Below are 27,783 nucleotides of genomic sequence, written 5' to 3' on the forward strand. Positions count from 1 at the left end.
GCATTTAAAAAAAAATACCAGGCATCCTCTACTGAAGAGATGAGGTCAATATCCTTCCAGGATACCCAGGCCAGGTCGATTAGAAAGGCCTGCTCGCTGAAGTGTTTCAGGGAGTGTTTGACAGTGATGAGTGGAGGTTGTTTGACCGCTGACCAATTACAGATGCAGGCAATGAGGCAGTGATCGCTGAGATCTTGGTTGACAACAGCAGAGGTGTATTTAGAGAGTAAGTTGGTTAGGATGATATCTATGAGGGTGCCCGTGATTACGGCTTTGGGGTTGTACCTGGTAGGTTCATTGATCATTTGTGTGAGATTGAGGGCATCAAGCTTATATTGTAGGATGGCTGGGGTGTTAAGCATGTCCCAGTTTAGGTCACCTAGCAGCACGAGCTCTGAAGATAGATGGGGGGCAATCAGTTCACATATGGTGTCCAGAGCACAGCTGGGGGCAGAGGGTGGTCTATAGCAGGCGGCAACGGTGAGAAACTTGTTTTTAGAGAGGTGGATTTTTAAAAGTAGAAGTTCAAATTGTTTGGGTACAGACCTGGATAGTAGGACAGAAATCTGCAGGCTATCTCTGCAGTAGATTGCAACATCGCCCCCTTTGGCCATTCTATCTTGTCTGAAAATGTTGTAGTTAGGGATGGAGATTTCAGAGTTTTTGGTGGTCTTCCTAAGCCAGGATTCAGACACGGCTAGGACATCCGGGTTGGCAGAGTGTGCTAAAGCAGTGAATAAAACAAACTTAGGGAGGAGGCTTCTAATATTAACATGCATGAAACCAAGGCTATTACGGTTACAGAAGTCATCAAAAGAGAGTGCCTGGGGAATAGGAGTGGAGCTAGGCACTGCAGGGCCTGGATTCACCTCTACATCGCCAGAGGAACAGAGGAGGAGTAGGATAAGGGTACGGCTAAAAGCTATGAGCATTGGTCGTCTAGGACGTCCGGAACAGAGAGTAAAAGGAGCAGGTTTCTGGGGCGATAAAATAGCTTCAAGGTATAATGTACAGACAAAGGTATGGTAGGATGTGAATACAGTGGAGGTAAACCTAGGCATTGAGTAATGATGAGAGAGATATTGCCTCTGGAAACATCATTGAAACCAGGTGATGTCATCGCGTGTGTGGGTGGTAGAACTGAGAGGTTGGATAAGGTATAATGAGCAGGGCTAGAGGCTCTACAGTGAAATAAGCCAATACACATTAACCAGAACAGCAATGGACAAGGTATATTGACATTAAGGAGAGGCATGCTTAGCCGAGTGATCATAAGGGTCCAGTGAGTAGTGAGGTTGGTTGGGGTCACGGCGATTCAGACAGCTAGCCGGGCCGTGGGTAGCAAGTTGGCAGAAGATGGAGGTCTGTTTTTAGCCACCTCATGCATTTCCGTCGGTAGATTAGTGGGGTTCCGTGTGGTAGAGGGGACCAATCCAATTGGCAAAATAGTTAGTGGCCCAAGAAAATTGGCCGATAGACCTATTCAGATAGCAGCCGATAAGACAGCTAACGATTAGCTGGCCGCAGATGGGCATTCAGGTTACGTCGCGACGGAGGGGCCAGTTGGATAACTCCCTCGGGCAGATAACGTCGGTAGTCCAGTCGTGAAGGCCCGATGGGGCTCCGCATCGGCAGTAAAACGGGTCTGGATACGTGATTGTAGCCCAGGAGTGGCTGATGGAACTCTTCAGCTGGCTATCTCCGGAATAATTGATGTTAGCTCTGGGACCGACGTTAGCCAATAGTCACTCGGATAGCAGCTAGCTAGCTGCAAGATCCAGGTGTAAATGTCCAGAGCTTGCGGTAGAAATCCGGGGATATGGAGAGAAAATAGGTCCGATATGCTCTGGTCTGAGTCGCGTTGTACAAAACTGGCGATAGCTTTTCGAGCTAAGGGATAGCTGATGACCGCCAACCGTGGTTAGCTGAATTCTAACCTTAGCTAGTGAACTGGCAAACTTCTGGCTAACTTCTGTTGTGGATTTCATATTTGAGGTAAATAATACTTATTTTTTTAAATTGGTGAGGCGGGTTGCAGGAGAGTGTTTAAGTTGAGTGTTTAGAAAAAATATATAAAAAGATATGCGAAGAAAAGATGTAAATATATATATACACACCGGACACGATAAGACGAGGACAAAGGACGTCTGACTGCTACGCCATCTTGGATTGATGTAAATGCACATACAGTGCATTGGGAAAGTTTTCAGACCCCTTGAATGTTTCCACATTTTGTTACATTACAGCCTTATTCAAAAATGTATTAAATTGTCCCCCCCCCAAAAAAACTAACGGAAATATTACATTTATTCAGAGCCTTTACTCAGTACTTTGTTGAAGCACCTTTGGCAGACATTACAGCCTCAGGTCTTCCTGGGTATGAAGCTACAAGCTTGGCACACCTGTATTTGGGGAGTTTCTGCAGATCCTCTCAAGCTCTGTCAGGTTGGATGTGGAACGTCACTGCACAGCTATTTTCAGGTCTCTCCAGAGATGTTCCATTGGGTTCAAGTCTGAGCTCTAGCTGGGCCACTCAAGGACATTCAGAGACTTGTCCCGAAGCCACTCCTGAGTTGTCTTGGCTGTGTGCTTAGGGTCGTTGTCCTGTTGGAAGGTGAACCTTCACCCCAGTCTGAGGTCCTGAGCGCTCTGGAGCAAGTTTACATTAAGGTTCTCTGTACTTTGCTCAGTTCATCTATCCCTCAATGCTGAATAGTCTCCCAGTCCCTGCTGCTGAAAAACATCCCCACAGCATGATGCTGCCACCACCATGCTTCACCATAGGGAAGGTGCCAGGTTCCCTTCAGATGTGATGCTTGGCATTCAGGCCAAAGAATTCAATCTTGGTTTCATCAGACCAGAGAATCTTGTTTCTCATGGTCTGAGAGTCCTTTAGGTGTCTTTTGGCAAACTCCAAGTGGGCTGTCATGTGCCTTTAACTGATGAGTGGCTTCCGTCTGGCCAATCTACCATAAAGGCCTGATTGGTGGAGTGCTGTAGAGATGGTTGTCTTTCTGGAAGGTTCTCTAATTCTTGGAGCTCTGTCAGAGTGGCCATTGGGTTATTGGTCACCTCCCTGACCAAGGCCCTTCTCTCCCTATTGCTCAGTTTGGCTGGGCGGCCAGCTCTAGGAAGTCTTGGTGGTTCCAAACTTCTTCCATTTAAGAATGATGGAGGCCACTGTGTTCTTGGGGACCTTCAATGCTGCAGAAATCTTTTGGTACCCTTCCCCAGATCTGTGTCTCGACACTATCCTGTCTCGGAGCTCTACGGACAATTCCTTCCACCTCATGACTTGATTTTTGCTCCTACATGCACTGTCAACTGTGGGACCTTATATAGACAGGTCCAATCATTTGAATTTACCACAGGTGTACTCCACTCAAATTGTAGAAACTATCAAGGATGATCAATGGAAACAGGATGCACCTGAGCTCAATTTCGAGTCTCATAGCAAAGGGTCTGAATACTTATGTAAATAAGGTATTTCAGTTTTTTTTTTTTAAATGTGCAAACAGTTCTAAAAACCAGTTTTCGCTTTGTCATTATGGGGTATTGTGTGTAGATTGATGAGGGCAGCTGTTTCTGTTGTCAGAAGAGTATAAGAGACTGTGTTAACTGCTCCGCCTAGTGGCACATTTGAGGGGCAAGCAAGCAGCACCCTAAATAAATATCAGCTGAATTGTCCTATACTACTACCTACCTACCCAGTGTTGCAAAAAGACAATTCATTGTCACATTTCATACAATCGTATTTTATTTCATATAGAGACAGAGAAATATCTGAAACTAAACAGGAGTCTGCGCAACGGTCACGGTACAAAGAGAAACACATCATTAGTGGAAATCTGAGGAACCTGTCTGGTGCACGGAAAACCTGTGAAAACCAAGCTTCCCCAACAAATTAAACAGAACTGCATCCGTATTGGCATCATTCACCACACCTTAACATTTCAAACCTCATAAATAAGGTGTTTGATTTAAAGACTCACGAGTGCAGATCTTATCTTAACCAACGTTCAGAGACGTGACACAGATAGTGGGGGAAAAGGAGAAACTAGAAAGAAACAAAGAGCAAGAGATTTCGACAAGATGTTCCCTGGGGAGAAGAGAGCCTGTCAAGACTGCATCAGTGGCTGTATTTCGCCGTCGTTGTCAAAAGCTGCTGAACTTTGTCGGGCCAAAACCATCCAGGAATGACAGGAAACCACTGTGTACAACATCTACCTCTCCCTGTTACACACGTTTGGATAAAAAGAAACAATAAAACTGGCTGGCCAGAAAAACTAAAGATTCTGACAGAACTCAAATCAACAGTATGAACAAAAATGAAGATAGACCCACACACCTTCAATCTATTATGGCCAGGGTTCCCCTTCGAGTAATCCAACTCCGACTTCAGAGCAAAAGTAAACAACTCAAAACAGGAACCACATCATCATCATCATCCACAGAGCAACTTGTCCAATTATCAGGTGTCCCATAAATGTTGGAAACATTTGAAAACAGAAGATCTAGCAATGGTAAAATAGCTGGGGGAGGGGGGTAAACCTAGACCTACAGTTGCGGCCAAATATATTGTCACCCTTCTAAAATAAGTTGAAATAGAAAAAAAAGTTTGGTCTCCACACATTGTTATTGGATTTTCCACATTGCAGAACCAGTTTTATTTTTGTAAACTTAAATTTGCAATTTTAATTTAGAAAATAAAGACAAATGGCATGAACAAAATTATTGGCACCCAGGAGCTAGTACTCAGTCAAGATACATTTCAACAAATGCTTCTTGTAGCCATCAATAAGCTTTCTGTACCTTTTCTACTGGCAAAATAGCCCACTCTTCAGCAACAAACTGCTCTTATTCTCCAATGTTTGACAAGTGCCCTCTCTCGCCATAGATGGATCATCACAGATGTGATTCAGATCTGGACCCGTTGCTGGCTATTGGAACAGTCCAGGGTGCTTTTTATGCGTTTTTGTGGTTGTTGTCCTAATGGAAGATCCACAACCTTCGACAAAGACACTGGGTTGAACATTGCACTCCAAAACACCTTGATAATCTGTGGATTTCCTAATGTTCTGCACACATTCAAGACCCGCACTACCAGAGGCAGCAAAGAAAACCTACAGCTTTATCAAACCTCCCCATGGTTGATTGTAGGGGGGGGTGTTATTTTCTTTGAACGCTTAATTTGGTTCTCGGTAAACATAGGAAGACCCCACTGCTGGAGACAAAAAAAGCCTGTTTGAACTTTTCAAAAACCCACCTAAACAATCCTAAATCCTGGGGAAAAGGTTCGGTGGACCAACGAAACAAAATCAGAGCTCTTTGGCAATACAGATCTGTGTTTACTGACATTATTTCAATGAAAATAACACCCTCCCTACAATCAAAGATGGGGGAGGTTTGGTAATGCTGTGGGGTTGCTTGAAATTAGCAGATTATCAGTTGTTTGGTTGTCCAGTGTTCAACCCTGTGTCCAAAAAATGTGTCTCCACTGAAGGTTGTGGATCTTCCAGCAGGAAAACAACCTCACACACACATCAAAAAGCCTCCAGGAATGGTTAAGAGATGCTGGACTGTTCTGAAGTGGCCAGCGAAGTCACATCAAAAACTTATTGGCGAGATCTGAAAACCGCAGTTGGTGGACGGCCCACCTGAAGTATTGAAGAATTATAGAAGTATGCTGCTGAAAAGTGGGCCAAATTGTCAGCAGAAAGGTGCAGCAAGCTCATTGATGAGAGAAGCGTTTATCTGCAGTTATCTTGGCCAAAGGTTGCCAATTATTTTGTCCATGTCATTGGACTTTACTTTCTAAATTCAAAACAAGCTAAATTGGTTCTGCAATGTCGAAAATCCAATAATTTTGTTTGTTTTTAATCAACTTATTTTAGAAGAAATAGGGAATTATTTAAGAAAAGTGCAAGTGTGCCAATATATATTTGGCCATAACTGTATTTCAGTCTTTCAGTGATGGAGAAAAGAAAGATGTCAAAGACATTGAAGACGAAACACCAATCAGCACAAAAGGATGACCTAGAAAACCACTGAGAATCTGCATCCGTTTGCTGAAAGCTTGCTCTGGGACAATAGTAACACACAGCAACAGATGGGGAGTTTGCCAAGAGTCTCTTGCTCCAGTCGTAGCGTCTCAGACACAAGGTCTGGGAGTCAGACGAGCAGCAGGTGTGGAGCAGGTATTTCGGGTCAAAAGAGCTGTAATTTAAAAAAAAATACATTTTGTACGACCATTCAATAGTTTATTCAGGACAGACGTGACAAACTAGGGAGAGTCCAATGTGTTTGTACATTGCATTGTTTCAATGGACATATGCGGGTGGGGGCCAGGAGAGCAATCTGTGTACAACTTCGGAGAGTCAGAGCAAAAAACTGATAAGCCTGACAATGTGTCAAAAACTGCTAGAGCTAATGTGTGTGTGTGTGTGTGTGTGGGGGGGGGGGGGGTGTAGTCACTGTAGTGTGTGTGCTAGTCAAAACTTAGTATGGCTGAGTGTGTATCAGTGTGTCTTATGAGCTGGAGGGGGCGTCCTCAAAGCTGATGATGCTGGACTCCTGACCCGTGGTGTTCTGGGAACCATTAGAACCCCCTGCTGGCGAGGTTCTCTCATGTCCAGAGAGCAGCGGGGTGTCGGCCTGAACCTCGTCCTCATCGTCGTCCTCTTCGTCGTCCATGCTCGGCCAGGCCGACTGGTCCTCCACCTTCTTCAGTCGCTCGTTCAGGGCCTTCAGCGCCAACTGCCTGTAAGACGACCAGACAGAGTCAGTTGTAAAATAAACTGTGTCTGCCCATTACCAAGCAAGGCCGAGCAAATGTTTGCATTACATCATGGCATAGCAGGTGTCTCGGAGTCCCTTTCAAACAGCCACTGATCCTCTCCAGGTGCAGAGCGAGGTGATATGTAGGCCTAACTGCCGTCTACGTAACAGAGGACAAACAGTGTATGCATGACAGCTTGCAAGTGTGTCAGCCACATAAAGGAGGAAAACAAATATTGGGCTGTGTGCTGTAATGGATCCCTGTGTGTTTATTTGGGCCTCTACAGCACTCACCTCCTCCTCTCTGTGTCCTGGGGATCCGCCCCCGGCAGACTGATGGTGATGGAGGACGGTGCCCCAACGTCATAGCGCTTCACCATCTTCCTGCACACCTTGATCTTCACCAGGGCTGCGTGCACCAGGCCAGCCAGCAGCCCCACCACTGGCTGTACCGCTTCAGGGAAGAAGGAGGCAAAGGCAAAGTGGTCTGACATGTCCCCGCGGCCCCGGCTGTGCCTCTGGTAGAAGCGCAGGTAGACCCAGCCTGCCAGGGCACCAAAGCTGTAGGCCGCCAGTGGGGCGGCATTCTCCAGCAGGCCAGAGAGGCGTAGCAGGGCCAGGCAGAGGAGGACCAGCGCCGGGGACGCTTTGAGCCTCACCTGTGGAACCCGCAGCACAGTCGTGTCCCCCATGGTCTGCTTGAGGGCCACCAACACCCCCCCGAGGAAAGCTGGTGCCCCATGGACACGCACAGCAAACAAGTAGTCCAGGTCGAAGGTGGCGACATACGTGAGCAAGTAGCAGAGGCCCGCAAGGAGGCCTGCAGAGATGTTGACCACGGCGAAAAAGATTAGCAGCTCCAAGGCGCCCCACAGAGGCTCCAACAGCCGGCCACAGGCCATGACAGTCCCAACATTGGCCACCAATCCCCACACATGCTGCTCCACCACGGCATGGGTCACCAGGGTCCAGATCCAGAAGTTAGGGGGGAAGAGGTAGCCAGGCGTCACACCCAGGGCGTATGGAGTGTCAACTGCCCATGAGAGCAGATACAGAAGTAGCACTATGGCACTTATGGACTTCACCACAACGCTAGTGTTGGTTAATGCGCCCAAGAAGTGCTGTCGTGCAACTGGCAGATAGCGATTCATTGTGTCGTTTGTCAGTCACCAGGGCCGATCAGTAAGTTCGTATGACCTGCAGCTGCTCACGTGTTGGCCGTTAATCAGCAGTGCCAAGAAGAACAAACGTAATCTGCTGATACAGACAACATCCACTCTCGACAGTGATGCTTCATAGGGGAAAGAATCTGATTGACCAATGCTAATGGGTGGTTTAAAATTAACCTTTAATGTTATCGCTGTTAGAAACACTTGATGGGGAAACTTTCCTACCTCGCGATAACCCTTTATAGCTGCCGAACTGAAGTGACCTTACTAGTGTGATTAGATATTAAGAGTAGGTAACTGGGCTAATTTACTAAGCTAACAGATGTAGCAACCTGTGAATTACTCTCAATTGACACCAAACGGTGTCATACTCGAAGTTTACATACATCACAAATATTAAATAGCTACTGCACTTTAGGAATCATACCAAGAACTTCAACCAGCTAGCTAAATTAATATTTCAGCATTTGCTTGCTGGCTAGCAAGCACTGGAATAAGTAGCTTTTAAGCTAAGTTAGCTAGCTTATTGCTAAATTACTATTAAATAGCTAGGGAAATAAGTCTGACAGTTTGTTACGATGTTTTATATCCACCATTCGAATTCATAAGATGACCAGTCAACATTTGATTAATGGGTTTGAGTTGTATAACTCCAAAAACGATAAATTAGTACCAGCGCCTCTTGTTTTCCTCGGCCCAGGAATCACCGCTAGTTAGCTACAGTAGCTCGAGTTTTTCCTGTAACGTTAGTTAGCTGTAGCTTACAGGCCTTCAAAACAATGCTGTCGAGGTGATCAAACATCGGAGATTCACGCGGAAATCTTCACAATGTCAGAGAGCCTATTCGGTTACGTCAACGTTATTCCGATATAAAATCACAGATTACTGGCAATCCAGCGTTTCACACACTGACCAACAAAAAAAACTGAGTCTTGGGCTCACTGTCACCGTCACACGAAGCGTCAAGTCACGCCAGCGTGGTGCACTGGAGCACTATGGGAAACAGTTTTTTTGTTGTTGTTGACTTCTTCATTATGGTGGGCCGCAAATAAATATTATAGGTGCATGCCACCACCTACTGTATTGACTGTGCATCAGCCTACTATCATGTAGTATGAATTCATTACACTATGTGAAAAAAATTGCCCTACCAACTAACACTACACCCTTTAAAACCTCATCACTATTCCACTACTTTGGCCCCATTTGATCCTACACCAGGCAAGCAGCCTAGGAGGACGGGACACTATCGTTTACATCACCTTGTAACTCTTCTACAGTAAAATCTCGTACACCCAAGTACTTCTCTACAGCTGCCACCACAACATCTATCCTCTGTGATTTTCATTCCATTCCTGCGGTACAGTTGATCACCATGGCTATGAATGCCAACAAAAAAAAAACCTACTGAAGCACATGCTATTCCTACCACTACTGATTTCAGAGGGGTTGGGTTAAATGCGGAAGACACATTTCAGTTGAATACATCCAGTTGGACAACTGACTAGGTATCCCCCTTTCCCTTTTTTTGGCCTCAGTCCACTCATTGGGATCCTCTTAGGATCCCTCACCCTGGACCCATCTTCCTCTACTACTCTCTTCCCTGCCTCAGCATACTACAACTTCTGTACTACTCTGATGCTGGCAACCTCAACCTGCCTTTCTCTCCCTGGACACCTCTGATCTCCAGCAACATGGGTACCCCTACAGTTAAACATACAACATTTCCCACCGATACTACACATTTCTATGTCTCAAGTCCTCCTGCACACTTCTCACATCTAGGATTCTCCCTCCTACACACTGCTGCCACACGACCATAAGCTTGACACCTAAAACACCATAATGGGTTTGGGACAAAAGCTCTCACGGGATAACTGACAAATCCTAACTTGACTTTAGACTCTGCATCAAAACTCAATAGTACAGACAGTGTCTTCGCTGTTTCACCACGCTCTTCACCGGGTCTGCATCGCACCAAACGTTGGGCGTCACAGACAACAGGAATCTTCAACTTCAGTTGACCCTCCTCAACACTTAACGCCACTCCAGTTATCACTCCTTTCAACAGGGCCCTGCTCCGGAGAGGAAAGCAAAACACAGTTATTGTCCTCAGGCATGTGGTGCGGAGCGCATGCTCCCTTTGAATGGCAGAAACGCAAAAAATCGACACGATTCCACTTCAAGTCACTTTCACGACCCTACATTCCCCAACCTCTTTTATCCACCCAACCTGACACTACATATGGATCAGCCAGAAGGCAAGGATCCATTTTCTCCCAAAATCTCACTCCCACTGGGCAAAAATCATCTTTATCACCATCTGGATGAGGCTCAAACTCAGCGGTCTTGAACCGCACCTGCCACCGCAGTTAATTAATCCTCACTCTCATCATGTTCAATTTCCTGCTGCAGCACTCGATATTCACTCTTAATGTGTTCCACTTTCTTATTTTTTTCCCTGCCCGTCTTCTGGCCGACCTCTATGGGTTCCCCTGACTCCATCTCCAAGTCTGACAAGCATTCTGGTGTACCCACCATCTTGTTCCACTCGCCAGATACCCGTTCACCCTCATTTAGCTCCACATGGTAGGGCAGCCTATAGATGGGTTAGCTGACAAGCAGAAGTCTGTGAGATGTTGTGATTCTGGATGGCCAGATAGCTAGCTACCAACAATGACAAGAAACTGCCATGTGGTGAATCGGGACTCGTTGCAACTAGTTTAATCTTGTTTTTGATACCATGTCTTGATTTGAGGTGTTTTGACTGATTTCATGTCAATGCTAATATCGTTAAAATGCAGTAGCTAGCTAACCAACAGCTGTAATGATGTGTTTGAGAGTCAAGTGCTCAGTGTGCAAATGTATGCGTTTTCAATAAACATTGGAAAGAAAATATTGTTTAAATGTTGCCAACCCTGTTTGTTTTGCACCATAGTTTTTTTTGCTAAACAATCAACCCGTCTATGGGTCATGGATAGCTTTTTTACTTGGATTATGATCTAGGCTAGGCTGCTCTTCAGAGACTAGATTTATTTCAAATTTAGCACAATTTTGTGTCAACCCCCCCCCCAACACACAGCAGTCAAGGGATGCTCTAGTCTAGGTGCCTGCCTGTCAGTCTCCAGCTCTTTATGCATAGCCTAATTCCCAACATTTATTTGCTTTGAGGATTCTCTTGCAATCAGTTTTTTTGTGATAAGCCAATCCTTAATATTTTGTGTGTTTACATCATCCCTGGTCCATCTCTCTGCCCACCTGGAATACTTACCTCAAATATCATCATGTTGTTTTTGCCAGAGATCTTATTACATTTTAGGGATTCTATATGGAATTCTATAGATTTTTACTGGACTGGCTACAAATGGAGTGTTAGCTGTCTGAGTAGTGAGAAGCTAATCTGACTACGAAAACATAAATGTATTCAAACTGACATGTTTGGAGATGGACAGCAGCACACCACCCTGCATTCCACTGCTGGCTTGCCTTTGAAGCTAAGCAGCATTGGTTGTGGTCAGTCCCTGGATGGGAGACCTGATGCTGCTGGAAGTGGTGTTGGAGGCCCAGTTAGAGGCACTCTTTCCTCTGGTCTAAAAACATAACTCAATGCCCCAGGACAGTGATTGGGGACCTTGCTCGGGTGTATGCAGTCTTTTGGATGGGACGTTAAACAGGTGTCCTGACTCTCTGTGGTCACTAAAGATCCCATGGCACTTATTGTAAGAGTAGGGGTGTAAAACCTGGTGTCCTGGCTAAATTATAATCTGGCCCTCAAGGCCATATAATCCTCCCCAGCTTCCATCTGGCTCATTCATCCCTCCTCTCCCCTGTAACCATTTCCCAGGTAACTTACCTGGTAAAATAAGGTTTAAAAAAAAATGTGCGTGTTGAACACACATTGATTAAAGAGACAGAAATGACTGGGATAACTGCATACACATTCATTTTATTCAGTAATTAAATTGCCATTAAAAATATTACACTAAAGAATTCACATTTCAGGTGTAAAAAAAGACAAAACCCTCTGCCAGCAGAACTCTATGAGAATCAAACATCACAGATAAAGAGAGCACAGCAAAATCTGATCCGAAATCAAACCAAGACAACGTGAATAGCTCACTGGCAGAAAATGCAGTGGACAATGGTTGGCTACCAAAAAAACAAAACAAGTGAGGGACCTTTGACTGGCAAAGAACAATGGTGCGTTTGCACGTTGTCCTCTGAAGACAGGCATACAAATGGACACACCCGCAAACAAACTACCAAAAATGTGTAAAGTTAGCAGAGTTGTAATGCGCTTGTCCACTTACAGTGATAAAAACACGAGACAAAGGCTGTTTTATCGAGACCCAGATGAGACATGCTTGGATCTGGGATGCCTCAGTGGAACTTTCCTTATACAACACTCGACGCAATTGTACTGCTCTGATATTGACATTTGAAACAATGTCAGCATTTTGGAATATTTATGCATCTCTCTGAATAACAGTTCTGCTTTTACAGAATCAAAAGACAAACCACTGGTGCTGTGAGGTTAAATTGTGAGTGTGCGATGGTGGTGAGGGAGACAATTTGCATGAACCAAATCCCTGTGAACGCTTGACTTATGTAAAAGGGTTGGTTTATGTAAAAGACCAAGGTTAGGCAACCCAAACAGAGTCTTCAATTCAAAAACACACAAATATCCACGCGTCTTGGTCATGTAAGAGGACCCATACTGGGACAGAAAACCATGGCAGTGTGACAGTCCCAGATCTCTGCCTGCATCTCCCATTCCCAAGCCGTTCCAACTTTACATTAGAGATCAGACGGCAACGCAGAGCTACAACACCAAAGAGCGGTAAACACATCAAGTGACATCCAGTCCACCGTGGCCAAGCTTCCTGGAATAAGCAGACATCATGGAATTCCTTTTTACAATGTTAAAATACGTAAAAGCACTTGTTCCCAGATACAACTGAACAGAATCTGCTTGCATAGCTGATGATGAAAATCTAAGGCTAAGTCATTTAAGATATCACTGGCGAAGTCGATGTACAGAATTTCAGTTTCATAGTCAAAACATGTAAACATTATCAACTTGAAGGCTGGCAGACTTCTCATTTCACCAAAGCTGATGTAAACACTAAAAAGCATGCACCAGACAACTATAAATTAATACTACATACAAAACAGTAAACCTGTCTCCGTGTAAAGATAACAGTTTTGATCGAACGTGTTTGTTTCTACTTTTAACGCATTGTCATCCGGGACAAGTGATTGAGTGGCTGACAGCTATTCTCAATTTTGCCCTCTTCATCTGATTTCAGGTCATGTCATCTGATGGATATGACTCTGGACAGGTCTCTAGGCCAAATGCTCAGTCCCCTCCAAAAGTGAAGCGAAAGAGTTACTTATGTTCAGATCGTGCTTGAGAATCTGTGTGTGAGATAAGATACTAGTGTGCGATTAAACATTTGCGTTTTTATCAAAGTAAATGAACTTGAAATGCCATTCAAAACATTATTTTATTTACAAAAGATCTTAAAGCCATCCATTGTTACATGTCCATTCACAAACGATGTACTGTACAGGCTTTGCTAACCATGCTAGCACATACTCAGACTTCCTGTCATCGTGCCAACGCTAGTTAGCATTGGCTCGCAAAAAAATACCTCTAACTTCCCGAACTATCCCTTTAACTAAATGGAATTTACTTGACAGTCAGTTGGTTGCTGACTGAATCGATTTATAAATAAATACTGAAATTCAAGTAGAAAGCTATGAAAAAGATCAGTTGGTACAACAACTGAAAACATTGAAAACTGAGGGAACTACCTTTCATTTGCCATTAGGATATATAGATTCAAATGAACATCTGGATGATATGGACATGAACAAAAACAAAAGCACTGGGTGACATTTTCTCTCTGCTAATGAGTGGTTTGACCGCCCGTGACTGGTTGGTCCTGAAACTCACACACCGAGTCAGATGTCTAATATCCCATTTCTCAAGTCACGGAACACAATAAAATCCACGTGTTCCAGTAAATTAACATTAAAAAAAATTCCCCTTAAACAAAAACAGAACAAAAAAAGTACAAACATTTAAAATAACAATGAATAAATATGCACCGTCATAAATACATTAACTTGGTAAATGCAAACATTGAAAAAAGAAAAAGTACATTAAGTATGGTATGAATGAAAAGAAGAACAAGTCTGATGATACTAGGGTATCGTAATCAATGCAAGAATTGGAGTTTAAAGCTCCTGCTGAAGAGACTCAAGGCTAGGGACTTGGTGGAGGTGGTGTGCTGGCCTTCCCTCTTCCCAAAGTGGGTTGAATTCAGACAGTAAGTCTATGTAAGTAATGAAAGGGGCAGTAACAGTCAGAAGTAACGAAAATGAAAAAGTGCTGGTTATTAAACAGAACCAGGTCTCACACACACCTGACCGTCCCCTCCCCTCCCTCCCCTTTACAATGAGCTCACAACGAAGTCTGTAATAACATTCTGTGACCAACTTCGAAAGACACCCTCTCTTCTTTAGGCCAATAGCAGTTGGTGACATTTGGTCGCGTCAGAGAATGATCCTCTCCGGAGAGTGCTTTAAGTTTTTTTTGGCACAGCTATTTTTGAATTTGCTCAAATTATTTTGGTTTGACAATGACCTCTTGAACGCTGTTTGTTTTTTAGTTGAAATCACATATGCCAGAGATGAGACAAAGGAACAGAAAACAAGTGTTCAAGCTATCCACCGAGACAGAGCGAGCCATTATGAGACAAGTTCTCTACTCTAGAACACTTGTGTACCCAATGCAGAAACAGACAGGGAAGGAGACACACACAGAGGGGTCACAGGTCATATTTGCATCACTTAGAAAAGCTACAGTAAGACTATGGGTGAGATCCAGGTCCTAGGACTGCCCGTCTCGCTGTTTCTCTACTCCCACTAGGTAACATTCAGAGACAGAGGCAAGGCATTTTCAATTCACCGTCCCTTTGGACAGTTGGCGCTTCGCAAGAGCACAGTTTCACATCACCACCTATAGACAGGCAATCAATTAGAAAAATGCAGAAGATGACATAAAACGTGGAAATCAGATCTTCCCAAAAGTGATGCCTGTCCCAAAGATCTGCGTTAAAGGTGTAAATAAGCGTACATTCTTTGAGTTGAAGGTTCTTCCTTTAAAATTTTCACCCAACAAAGAGCCTAACTGTTTCTTGACTTCAGTCTCGACTAGTCCATTTTCTGATTATCATCCAATTTCTCAAAAAACTCAACACTTCTGTCCTGGCAGTTAATTCAAGAGCAAATCAAATTGATTTTGAAAACAGTTTTAGAGTAGGACTACCATATAAAATAATATTCAGTAGCAAATAATGACAATCAAGAACAATATCATCTAACAGATATTTTGTGCCATACCATAATTACTACCAACTATGTCTCTCAATTAGATTTATTAACTCTAGTCTATTGTCAGTTAGTTATTAACCTAGTCTATCATCAACTGTTGGAAAAATGCAAAAAAGTTATAGAAGACAACCAAGCGAATTAGTCAGTCTTCTGAACAAACAGTACACCCTGGTGGCGATTCAGGGTCACTGCAGGTTCAAACCCAGCTGTCGCTTCAGTGATTTGAACAAGGACAGGACAGAACATTTTGGAAGCCCCAAGTCCATTTCCTTTTCATCTACGTTCTCTCTGGTGCTCAGTTCTTCTATTTTCTTCTTTTTAAATTAGATATTCAGCATAAGGATTTGTTGCTTTGTCCAGTTTGTGTTATATTCCAATACAGACTCGTTTTCTGAACGGCGTGCATGTTGCACTTGGGATGGGGAAAAGGGCTAGTGGAGGTGGATGGGGCTTGATTGTCCCTTCCTTTCCTCTCCAGATCTCCTAGCACCAACAACCCACTAACTGTCCCCTACAACCCACATGCCTCTTCCCTACGGTTGGAGGCTCTCATTGTCCAGTCACCTCAATGACATCATCGTCATCATCGTCGTCGCTGTCTGAGCTGCTACCAGCGTTCTCTGCCGAGCCGTGGGCGTCAGAGCGACCCAGCCCCGCCCCCATCAGGTCAGAGGAGGGGAAGTGGGAGAGGAAGCTGGAGCCAGCGGGGCCTGGGGTGGCGGCCGGGAGCCCCCCAGGGAGCAGCGAGCTAGGGTACATGCCCACGGACTGGCCGTAGGACAGCATGCCAGCCATACCAGCACCCAGCATGAAGGGAGCCAGGGAGGCTGAGTCAGAGGCAGCCGAGGAGGAGCTGGTAGTGGTGGAGGAGGAAGACCTGGAGGAGGAGCTAAGTAGGGTGCCGTCCCCCTGGCCGAAGTGGTCAGAGGTCATGGGGAACATGAGACAGGGGTCACCCAGCTGGCTGTGGGGCTGGAAGTAGGGCGAGCCAGCCCCCATGAAAAGGGGTTGCTCAATGGAACCCAGCATGGCCGGGTTGAGGACCATGGGCGGGAGGCCGTAACCCCCGGTGAAGGGAAAGGCCCGGGGGGGCAACGGGGCCGAGGTGCGCTTGCCGGTGGCCAGCTGCTTGTTGTTGGCCCATTCGTCGGCAGACGGGGTAGAGGCTTTGCGCTTGGTGCTCTTCAGGTCCAGGGCGGCTGTGTAGTCTGTGTTGGGCTGGGCCGCGGTCTCTCCCCAGGGCTTGGCATGGCTGGTCATGCTGCTGCCATTGGTGCTCTCTGCCAGCGCCGTCTCCAAGGATCCTGCAGACGGAGCCTTGGAGGCCTGCTGCTGCTGGATCTTGTTTCCGGCTGCAGCTGTGTACCTCTGGAGCTCGCTCAGGATCTCGGGGCTGTCAGGGGAGAGCGGGCGAGTCACACAGCCACTGGGGCCGTTCGTCGAGTCCTCTGATGCCTTCTGGGTGTCTGAGGGAGGGGAGGGAAGACAGACAGGTCAGATACTGCTCTCTGTTCTAGATTAACAGAAACCACCAGCACTCAAAAACAGATCCATATGGACCAAATGGGTAGAATTTATACTGACTAAGAGTTGAGTTGGGATTGTTACTTTTGGGTGCAACGGCTGAGTTCTCCTCCCCTGCCTTGAGCTTGCTTGCAGCACGGATGGCAAAGATCCTCCCGTCACAGGTTCTGATGTAGGTCCCTTTAGTTCCTCTGATGACGTGGATGCTCTCTCCTGCACTGATCCTGGCCTTGACATCAGTTGAACTGTTGGTTCCTGGTATCACGATATCTGTGGTGGTGACTATCTTCTGGACGAAGACGCCTGCCTTCTGCAGGTAGTTGACGGGAAAGCCCGAGCTGGAGTCGGAGTCTGCCGTGGAGGCGGAGGCATGAGACGCCTGGCGAGGCAACATGGGAATTGGAGTTGACTGAACGGGGCGGATGCTGGCCACGGCCTTCTCATCTTGGCGAGGGGGTGGGCGCCTGAAGGGGGGTAGGGGTGGGGGAGGGTCAAGGGAGAGGAAAGATGAGAGGGTGGCGAATTGGCAGTCCAAATTGAGGGCGGAGGGGTTAAAAGAACAGTTTAAAAGAATTAAAAACTTGGTATCACATTGACTAAGCAATTGTAGTATTGTACAGTATGTTACTGAGAAAAATAGATTGATCGGGTGAAAACAGGAACTAAAAGAGTGTCTGTCTTTGGGGGACCATCTCACCAGTTGCGCTGGCTAAAGGCAGGGATGTTGGTGAGGCTCTGGTCGCTGGCGGGGTAGTAGTGGGCGTAAGAGGGCCGCGTGTAGGGCACCGACGCACGCTTCTCGTCCTCGTAGCTCTTTTTGGCAGCCTTCTTCTCTGCTTTGGTGAGCTTCATCTCCCGCCGGTCCACCAGGAGAGAATCATGATGGAAGGGTTGCTAGAGAGACCGACATGGAGAGTAGTTTGAGTAAAATTATAATTATATACTGAGTGTACAAAACATTAGGAACACCTTCCTAATGTTGAGTTGCAACCCACTTTGCCCTCAGAACAGCCTCAATTCATCGGGGCATGGACTCTACAAGGTGTAAAAAACTATCCACAGGGATACTGGATCCAGGCATACTGGGACACTGGATCCAGGCATACTGGGACACTGGATCCTGGGACACTGGATCCAGGGACACTGGATCCAGGGATCCAGGGACACTGGATCCAGGGACACTGGATCCAGGGATCCTGGGACACTGGATCCAGGGACACTGGATCCAGGGATCCTGGGACACTGGATCCAGGGATCCTGGGACACTGGATCCAGGATCCAGGGATACTGGATCCAGGATCCAGGGATACTGGATCCAGGATCCAATGCTTCCCACAGTTGGGTGGTGGACCATTCTTGCGACACAGGAAACTGTTGAGCGTGGAAAAAAATAAATAAATCAGCAGTGTTGCAGTTCTTGACACACTAAAACCGGTGCGCCTGGTACCTACTACCATACCCCGTTCAAAGGCACTTAAATCTTTTGTCTTGCCCATTCACCCTCTGAATGGCACACACACACAATCCACGTCTCAATTGTCTCAAGGCTTAAAAATCCTTCTTTAACCGGTCTCCTCCCCTTCATCTACACTAGGGGTCGGCAACCTTTCGTGTGTGGAGCGCCAATTTACAATTGATCCTCCCATTTCTAACGATCTGCGTGCCAGTTATGATTGTCATACGTGCATTACAACTGTCTATTGAATATCTAATTGCCTACAAGCGGAAGAATTCCACAGCTCGCTAAACAGAGGCGCTGTCCATTAGCACCACAGGCTTGACCTTAGAACAGATTCTCTTGGTGAATGATAGTGACACGGGGTGGCCAATCTCATCTTCAAAATCAGCTTTGCGAATCTTTTATGTTTCCCCACCATAGCTTGGGGCACCGGCAGTTGGAATAGCGAATACGTTAAGAAAATCGACACCTCTCCTCAAAATGATCTGTTAAGGCTTTTGCTACATCTTCCCCTTTAGTAGTATCATGCATGGGTTTGAGACAAAGCAGCTCCTCACGTACCTGCGCTGAATCACAGTATCTCGCAACAACTGCCAGACGTGGAATGTTATTCACATCCACTCTCATCAAAGAGCCACATAGGTGCATTTTTTTTTAACGCTACAGTTTGCTGCTCCTATACATTTCCAACCGTCTCTGTAACGCGCCTTTCAACAGTTCTGGCAGACGCAGGCATGTCTTTGATCTATGAGATGATTGTGTCTTCGTTAGGCAATCCATCAAATAAAGCCTGCGAACTACTGAGGAAAGCCTCCACGGCCCTCGATTCCTTCAGCCTTGTCCACCTCATCCTTGAAGTTTTCCTCATGTCTCGTTTCAAAATGACGTCGTACACTTGATGTCCGACACACAGTTTTACAACACAGAGCGCAAACAGACCGGTCCTTCAGTAAAACTAATCCATATTCCTTAGTCCAAGAGGCAATAAATGAGCGGACATCTGCCTTATTTTTCTTTGCCGATGACATTTTGCGCCCTGAACTTTTTTTAAATAACAAAAGAAGGCTTGCTAGCTGATAGCCACGTGAAAACGAATCTCTCATCTTCAGTGCTTGGTTTTGAATTTGACGGGAGAGGCGGGTCATCTTGCACTGAACTAATAATATGAAACTCCTGCAAAATCATGAAAGCCCATTGGCTAAATCAGGATTGACATACCAATGCAATTTCAATTATCTTCTCCAGTTTATAAAAAAATTTGATAAGTGAGATAATAAACGTCAAGCCAAGGCTTAGCAAGCCACGTAGAATAATACAATATATCCATTTATTTTTGTATTTTTTGGGGGGGTGGCCAAAGCAGATACCCTCACGTGCCAAGGCTGGCACGTGTGCCTTAGGTTGCCAAGCCCTGATCTACACTGATTGAATTGGATTTAGCAGGTGACATCAATAAGGTATCATAGCATTAGACTGACCAGGTGAATCCAGGTTGTCATGGAAAGAGCATGTTTTGTACGTTCAGTATAAATAATACAGAGGTTATTTAACAGTTGGGCACCAAACCTGTCCCATATGAAATAGTGAAATCTATTGTAGTTATAACCTTGGTCACCAGATGTGGGTAGAGTCTATAATACAGTATGGTGTTTATGGATATGTACAGTTTCTTCAGAAAGTATTCAGACCCCTTGACTTTTTCCACATTTTGTTAGGTTACAGCCTTATTCTATAATTGATTACATTTTTTTTTTTTATCTCGTCAATCTACACACAATACCCCATAATGACAGAGCAAAAACAGGTTTAGAATCTTTTGCTAATTTATAAAAAAAACAAAGGCATATATATATATATATATATATATACACACACACACATATACACACACACACACACACACATATACACACACACACACATACACACACACACACACACCTTGGTGATGAGGTGAGGGTAGAGCTGGCAGGCCTGTCTGATGTAGTGTGTATATAGGTGTATATAGGTGTATATAGGTGATCTGTTACCATGGTGATGAGGTGAGGGTAGAGCTGGCAGGCCTGTCTGTCTGATGTAGTGTGTGTATATATAGGTGATCTGTTACCTTGGTGACTAAGTGAGGGTAGAGCTGGCAGGCCTGTCTGATGTAGTGTGTGTATATAGGTGATCTGTTACCTTGGTGACTAAGTGAGGGTAGAGCTGGCAGGCCTGTCTGATGTAGTAGTGTGTACATAGGTGATCTGTTACCTTGGTGACTAAGTGAGGGTAGAGCTGGCAGGCCTGTCTGATGTAGTGTGTGTATATAGGTGATCTGTTACCTTGGTGACTAAGTGAGGGTAGAGCTGGCAGGCCTGTCTGATGTAGTAGTGTGTACATAGGTGATCTGTTACCTTGGTGACTAAGTGAGGGTAGAGCTGGCAGGCCTGTCTGATGTAGTGTGTGTATATATAGGTGATCTGTTACCTTGGTGACTAAGTGAGGGTAGAGCTGGCAGGCCTGTCTGATGTAGTGTGTGTATATATAGGTGATCTGTTACCTTGGTGACTAAGTGAGGGTAGAGCTGGCAGGCCTGTCTGATGCTCGCCTCCATCTCCTGGCGGGACTGCAGCTGCACCTGTGACACGTCAGGCTCCTCCTCCACAAAGTGCAGCAGAGACTCCACCTCCCTCCGTGTGAACGACAGCATCGGGTTCAGGTCATCCACCACTCGGTCTGCAGAGAAGAGAAGAGGGATTGAGGGAAGAGAAGGAGTTAGTCTACTACACAAATACAGAGGAGAAGATTGTATGCCTTTAGACCCTCCCTGTGTGTATAGGACCACCAACAGCTAAATGAAAAGTTATCTGTGTGCAACATGAAACGTGGCATACAGAAAACCCTGGCCATGTATAAAAATGGAATAAATCTGTTATTTTTCAACTAAAATTCTAAGAGTGTGGGCCTTCTCTGTTTGTGTATACAGCATAGCTGAAATTGGAGGGGACCGACATAACGTGTTAAGAAAACAATGATGTCAAAGCACTTTGGCCGTGGTGCACGTGAAGTAGAGTAGGGATGCATGGAGTGCACTTAGCCTGAGAGGAGTCATGACTTCGCAGAGTCCGACAGAGCTCAGAGGACTGCTGTACATCACACACAATGTTTAGTATGCTAGTGAAGCGGACTGGCCGGATGAAGTGCAATTAGCAGGGGAGGCTTGGGGTAAGAGTAGACTGCAGTACTGATAAGAGGTTCACGTAATATTGAGCCTAATAGACTCAGCAGGCCAGTGAGTAGTCTGTATCTATTCCATGCGTTTGTTTGGCTAGCTGGTTACTTACCAGACATGCCCTGCTTGGAGATCTGTCGGTCGTAGATCTTCTTCTCCAGGGTGAAGTCACAGACCAGGCGGTAGATGTGGCAGGGCTTCTTCTGGCCGTAGCGGTATACTCTACACACAGCCTGGGCGTCGTGACAGGGGTTCCAGGAGGCATCGAACACCACCACGCGGTTAGCCCCAATCAGGTTCACCCCCAGGCAGCCAGCCCTGGGGATGTGGAGAAGCACACGTCACTGACCTGAGGTGTGTTTGTTTTGTGTGTGTAAGACTGTGTATGTGTGTGTGAGAGAGAGAGTGTGAATGAGGGATTGTGTTTGTAACGAATGTGGTTTCTAGTGTGACTGTACAGAAGCATGATTATAAACAAATGCTAATTATTTCTGCCAGTGTGTTCCTGAGGTCTATTACCTGGTGGAAAGCAGAAAGACCAAGGTGGAGGTGTTGGACGGGTCGTTGAACTGGTTGATGAGTCTCTCTCTCTCGGAGGCAGACGTGCTCCCATCCAGTCCTAAGGAAAGGAACCATAGAAAGAGTCATTCCCCGGTCTCCAACACACAGGACCAAGAACAATGGAGAGATACCAAGATAACCAGCAGGTGGCGATAGTCAATGTAAGTCAATAGGAAAAGTGGCAGCATGGGTTGGAGAGGCTGAATAACAGTTTGTATAGCTACAGTAAAAGATCTCACTGGATAAATGGAGTCAGAGAGGTGTGGTGACAGCAGTGGTTGAGACATTTTAGAAAATGTATTAAAAATAAAATACGGAAATATCACATTCAGACCCCTTTACTCAGTATATCATATATCTTAGTCATTTAGCAGACGCTCTTATCCAGAGCGACTTACAGTAGTGAATGCATACATTTCATATTTTTTTTTTGTACTTTGTTAAAGCACCTTTGGCAGCGATTACAGCCTCCAGTATTCATGGGTAGGACGCTACAAGCTTGGCACCTGTATTTAGTGAGTTTCTCTTATTTTTCTTTGCAGATCCTCTCAAGCTCTGTCAGGTTGGATCGGGAGCGGCACTGCACAGCTATTTTCAGGTCTCTCCAGAGATGTTCGATCGGGTTCAAGTCCGGGTTCTGGCTGGGCCACTCAAGGACATTCAGAGACTTGTCCCGAAGCAACTCCTGCGTTGTCTTGGCTGTGTGCTTAGGGTCGTTGTCCTGTTGGAAGGTGAACCTTCGCCCCAGTCTGAGGTCCTGAGTGCTCTGGAGCAGGTTTTCATCAAGGATCTCTGTACTTTGCTCCGTTTATCTATCCCTCAATCCTGACTAGTCTCCCAATCCCTGCCGCTGAAAAACATCTCCACAGCATGATGCTGCCACCACCATGCTTCACCGTAGGGATGGTATTGGCCAGGTGTTGAGCGGTGCCCGGTTTCCCCCCAGACGTGACGCTTGGCATTCAGGCCAAAGAGTTCAATCTTGGTTTCATCAGACCAGAGAATCTTGTTTGTCATGGTCTTTAGTACTTTAGGTGCCTTTTGGAAAACTCCAAGCAGGCTGTCATGTGCCTTTTACTGAGGGGTGGCTTCCATCTGGCCACTCTGCCATAAAGGCCTGATTGGTAGAGTGCTGCAGAGATGGTTGTCCTTCTGGAAGATTCTCCCATGTAACCAGAGGAACTCTGGAGCTCTGTCAGAGTGACCATCGGGTTCTTGGTCACCTCCCTGACCAAGGCCCTTCTCCCCCGATTGCTCAGTTTGCCCGTGCGGCCAGCTCTAGGGAGAGTCTTGGTGATCCAGACTTCTTCCATTTAAGAACGATGGCGGTCACTGTGTTCTTGGGGACCTTCAATGCTGCAGAAATGTTTTGGTACCCTTCCCCAGATCTCTGCCTCTGTCTCTGTCTCGGAGCTCTACGGACAATTCCCTCGACCTCATGGCTTGGTTTTTGATCTGACATGCACTGTCAACTGTGGGACCTTATATAGACAGGTGTGTGCCTTTACAAATCATGTCCAAATCAATTGAATTTACCACAGGTGGACTCCAATTAGTGGTGTAAGGGACCGTAGTTACTCCGTGATCCGTACAATCCCCCCCCACGGTTCGGCACGCATGTGAACCCAAGGTTTAACCATCATAGTGTGAAATACTGTTTTACTGCCGCTGTTACTTTTTAAAGTAATAATTCCCTAAATCTCGATGCAGAGTTGCAGTGAAAAGATAAAGACAAGACAGATGCGCGTTGTGTTTTACTCTGAAGCCTGAAGGTTGATTTGATTTTTTTTTTTTAAAGCAGTTGCGTGTACTGTTCACGTGAACGGAGCATGTTGAATCCCAACGAATCAGTCCTGGATGCTCGCGTTGTAAAAAGTAAAATAGAAAAAAGTGCAATGACAGCCATGGCTAGCGGAGGAGCTGAAGAACTGGCTTCATTTAAGTCTCATGTATGGGAGCATTTTGGCTTCCCTGTCAAATATGACGACGGAAGAAGGGTGGCGGGCAACACAATTACGGTGTGTAGGCATTGTGCCACAAGAAAGCCGTATGATCATGAACTACATGGAGCATGGCCACACATTTAAAGCGTCATCACAATGGTGTGTCAGTGACGGGAGCCAACTCAGCCAAGAGACAACAACTTCTCACTGCAGCATTTAAGCAGCACTTTGTTACAGAATCAGACCGGGCTAATCTATTGGGATGTTTATCGCTGCAGACATGAGGCCATACTCTTGTGGAAAACAAAGGGTTTAAAAATACGGTGAAAGTGCTTGAGCCACGCTACGAAATCCCCTCGACGAAATCCCCTGGCGCAGCCACTTCAGTATGAAGATCGTGCTAGATCTTTATGAACAGGAAAATATCAAAATTGTCGGCGAATTATCCAAGGCATCCTGTGTTGCCCTCGCCACAGACGGGTTGACCTTCAGGGAAACGGAAAGCTACGTGACTGTGACTGCTCACTACACCACAGAGGAGTGGAAGATGCGAAGTCCGGTGCTACAGACATGCCCCCTCAGAGTCACACAGGCACAAATCTGGCGCAGGTACTGCTAGGAGCAGTAGCAGAGTGGAAGCTAGAGAGGCCCAATAGCAATATCCCAACCACCACAGATAATACCAAGAACCAAGTAAATGCAGTGATAGAGGCTGGACTGGGGCCACAGATAGCGTGCTTTGCATATGTGATCAATTTAGCATCCCAAAGGGGAATCTCAGTGAACCAGATGGACCGCCTCCTTGGGAGGATCAGGAAGGTGGTTTCTTTGTCCACCGAAGCACAGCCGCCGCTCATGTGCTTAAGACCAAGCAGGAAATGTTACAGCTACCGACCCACAAGTTCATCACGACGTCACAACAAGATGGAACTCCACTTATGACACGTTGGAGCGCTATCTTGAGCAGCAGGCAGCTGTATACTCTGCACTGACAGACAAGACCATGAAAAAAAAATAAAGACATCGTCACCTTGTCTGATGACGTGAAAGTGGCAGAGGAGGTCCTCCAGGTCCTCAAACCCCTCAAAACGGTTACAACCCTACTGAGCACTGAAACTGCACCGTCTGTGTCCATGATCCTACCTCTGAAAACAAGGATTCTACAATCCGTGGCCCTAAGTGAGGAAGATGGCACCATCACTAGAGATGTCAAGGCTGCCATTAGAGAGGACATGAACCCCAGATACCCCCCTAATGTACAGGACTACCTTCATAGATGTACTGCACTGGATGCAAGGTTCAAGTCCCTGTCTCACCTAGACCCTGCCCTACACCGGAGGACATACAGTGATCTCACCACTGACATTGTGGCCACCGAAGAGGTAAAACAATAAAATAAGAGTGAATTACTTAATAAATATACTGCAGTCTAATGTTAGTCTATGCTATTGCTGTTAGAATCATCCATTTTTTATTTGGAATAATAATGGCTTTTATTAAATGTTATTGCCACAATTATAGTTCTATGAAATATGAAAATAAATAGTTAGTTTAATAGATCAAGTCATTTTTTTCTGCAGGGTCAAACCACAGATTCGACAAGACCAGACTCAGAGGCATCTCCGCCACAAAATCATTCGGCCATGAAGGAGCTTTTCGGGGAGACCTTTGCGAGCAAGGACACAGGCAAGATGTTTGCCAACACCATCAAAGAGGAGGCATCCTACAAGGCAGCAAGCAGCATTCCAGTGGATGGTGATCCACTGGCATGGTGGAAAAGCAATGAGTGTAAATACCCTCACATTGCCATGATGGGAAGGTGCTACCTGGCTGTGCCTGGCACTTCAGTTCCGAGCGAGAGGGTGTTCTCCACGGCAGGGGACATAGTGACTGCAAAGAGGTCAACCCTCTCCCCAGACAATGTAGAAATCATCATCTTTTTGAAAAATAATTTGAAGTTATAAGCTCAGGTCTGCTTTGCTTTCTTTCTTTTTTTATGATGTGGACACAGGCACATTTTTCATTCACTATTGTTCAAAGGAAGAAGGTATCATACCTCATATTGCACTTTAATTTAACAATTGAGTATTTTAAGATTTTATTTCAACATTAAAAAGCTCCTTGCTTTAAGTAATAAATGTAAAGCAAAGTTATATTTGTCTGTTTTTTTTGCTGATCCGAATAATGATCCCATCCGCGACTCAAAACCGTGATCCGATCCGAACAGTGGGTTTTGTGATCTGTTGCTCCACTAACTCCAATCAAGTTGTAGAAACAGCTCATGGATGATCAGTGGAAACAGGATGCACCTGAGCTCAATTTTGAGTTTCATAGCAAAGGGTCTTTACTTATGTAAATAAGGTATGTTTTTTCTTAATTTGCAAACATTTCTAAAACCTGTTTTTCGCTTTGTTATTATGGGTTATTGTGTGCAGATTGATGAGGAACATGTCTTTTTTTAAATCCATTTTAGAATAAGGCTGTAACATAACAAAATGTGGAAAAAGTGAAGGGGTCTGAATACTTTATGTATGTATGTATGTATGTATGTATGTATGCATGTATGTATGTATGCATGTATGTATGTATGTATGTATGTATGTATGTATGTATGTATGCATGTATGCATGTATGTATGTATGTATGCATGCATGTATGCATGCATGCATGTATGTATGCATGCATGCATGCATGTATATGTACACACACACAAAAAATACAGTCATGGGAAGCACAAATAAAACATACTATAGTAGTTGTGGTTACGCAGCCAGTTTTGGTTGTTTCCCTCTCTGGCACTGCCTGCCGGTATGGGCCTCTTGGCCAAGAACTCCTCGATGACCGACAGGGTGGACAAACTCTGGCTGCAGGAGACATAGTGGAGAGGGCGATACGGTGAGGAGGGGTCCTTGGAAATTACAGTCAAACTAATTAAACCATTTGAGATGAGGTTTGTCCGTCTATATATGCTACTATTTTACATTTACGTCATTTAGCAGACGCTCTTATCCAGAGCGACTTACAGGAGCAATTAGGGTCAAGTGCCTTGCTCAAGGTCACAGACGCTAGGCTACCTGCCGCTGGTTAAGAATTTACATGGCAACAGTTGTTTTAAAGCGGCTAAAAGAAAAATTAAGATCAAAACAGTAAAACTTGGTCTTGTTTTTGTGCCGACCTGAAGACCAAGATCTTGTCTCCCTTCCTGACGCTCTCGTCGATCAGGTGAAACAGCAGGACCATCTTAGCAGAGTTTTCCAAAATCCCTGGCTTATAGTCAGACATGATCTCCTTCGCCTGCAACAGAGAGAGATAAGTCAGTACAGTCTAATTGTAGTGCACAGGTAATAACCAGTTTTCACTGAAACCTATGACAGTATCCTTTCTAAATGAGCAGTCCTCAAATTGTTTTCCAACTGGCATAAATCCACGATGACAACCAACTGCCACTTAAACGGAGTGGGAAACCAAAGGCTTGGCAGTGTTGTGTGGCTGCGTACCCATTCGTAGGTGATGACCTGATTGGCCTTCTCCTGCAGAGCGTTGAGACTCAGCCCGCCGATGCTGTTGGGGTCCTCCGGAGTCTTGCCCTTCTGGTTGGGGGCGGGGCAGCGGGCGTGGCTGTTGGTCATGTCATCCAGGTCCAGGTCCTGCTCATTGGCCAGATTCTCCTTCTGCAGTGCCTCGTACAGCACGTCTGTGTGGTTCCAGATCTGGTGCAGGCAAACGTTACTACAATAT

General features: G+C 45.5%; 2 protein-coding genes across 6 annotated transcripts in view; both read right to left on the minus strand.

Moving 5' to 3' along the window:
* Positions 1-3,734: 3,734 nt before the first annotated feature.
* tmem115 (transmembrane protein 115) lies at positions 3,735-8,920 on the minus strand. 2 transcript variants are annotated; one of them, XM_029720081.1, is made up of 3 exons: positions 7,072-8,920; positions 6,579-6,760; positions 3,735-6,216 (listed from the first exon to the last, which is right to left on the minus strand). In XM_029720081.1, the coding sequence occupies exons 1-3, from the start codon at positions 7,926-7,928 to the stop codon at positions 6,152-6,154; spliced, it is 1,104 nt and encodes a 367-aa protein (XP_029575941.1). In that variant the 5' UTR covers positions 7,929-8,920; the 3' UTR covers positions 3,735-6,151. The 2 variants fall into 2 exon arrangements, with proteins under 2 accessions (XP_029575941.1, XP_029575942.1); XM_029720082.1 differs by having other exon boundaries at positions 3,735-6,760.
* A 2,952-nt stretch (positions 8,921-11,872) lies between these two features.
* Positions 11,873-27,783, minus strand: part of LOC115166254 (helicase ARIP4) — a 71,495-nt gene continuing 55,584 nt past the window's right edge. For 3 of the 4 annotated variants that reach the window (XM_029720083.1, XM_029720086.1, XM_029720085.1), the window contains 9 exons: positions 27,543-27,755; positions 27,221-27,339; positions 26,794-26,909; positions 22,061-22,160; positions 21,654-21,859; positions 20,870-21,045; positions 17,569-17,765; positions 16,944-17,335; positions 11,873-16,813 (listed from right to left, as the gene is read on the minus strand). In XM_029720083.1, coding sequence (XP_029575943.1) covers positions 15,897-16,813; positions 16,944-17,335; positions 17,569-17,765; positions 20,870-21,045; positions 21,654-21,859; positions 22,061-22,160; positions 26,794-26,909; positions 27,221-27,339; positions 27,543-27,755 — 2,436 coding nt within the window. In that variant the 3' untranslated portion in view covers positions 11,873-15,896. The remainder of the gene's footprint in view (positions 16,814-16,943; positions 17,336-17,568; positions 17,766-20,869; positions 21,046-21,653; positions 21,860-22,060; positions 22,161-26,793; positions 26,910-27,220; positions 27,340-27,542; positions 27,756-27,783) is intronic. The other variant, XM_029720084.1, reaches the window with a different exon arrangement.

Source organism: Salmo trutta, chromosome 28 (genome assembly GCF_901001165.1).
Source record: "Salmo trutta chromosome 28, fSalTru1.1, whole genome shotgun sequence".
NCBI lineage: Eukaryota > Metazoa > Chordata > Actinopteri > Salmoniformes > Salmonidae > Salmo > Salmo trutta.

Excerpts from the sequence above, each read along its gene's own strand:
- tmem115 (XM_029720081.1), bottom strand. The coding sequence starts at position 7,928 with ATGAATCGCTATCTGCCAGTTGCACGACAGCACTTCTTGGGCGCATTA. Across the intron at positions 6,761-7,071 it reads CAGGACACAGAGAGGAGGAG|GCAGTTGGCGCTGAAGGCCC; the intron begins GTGAGTGCTGTA and ends GTCGTCTTACAG. Across the intron at positions 6,217-6,578 it reads TGGTTCCCAGAACACCACGG|CTCTTTTGACCCGAAATACC; the intron begins GTCAGGAGTCCA and ends TTTAAATTACAG.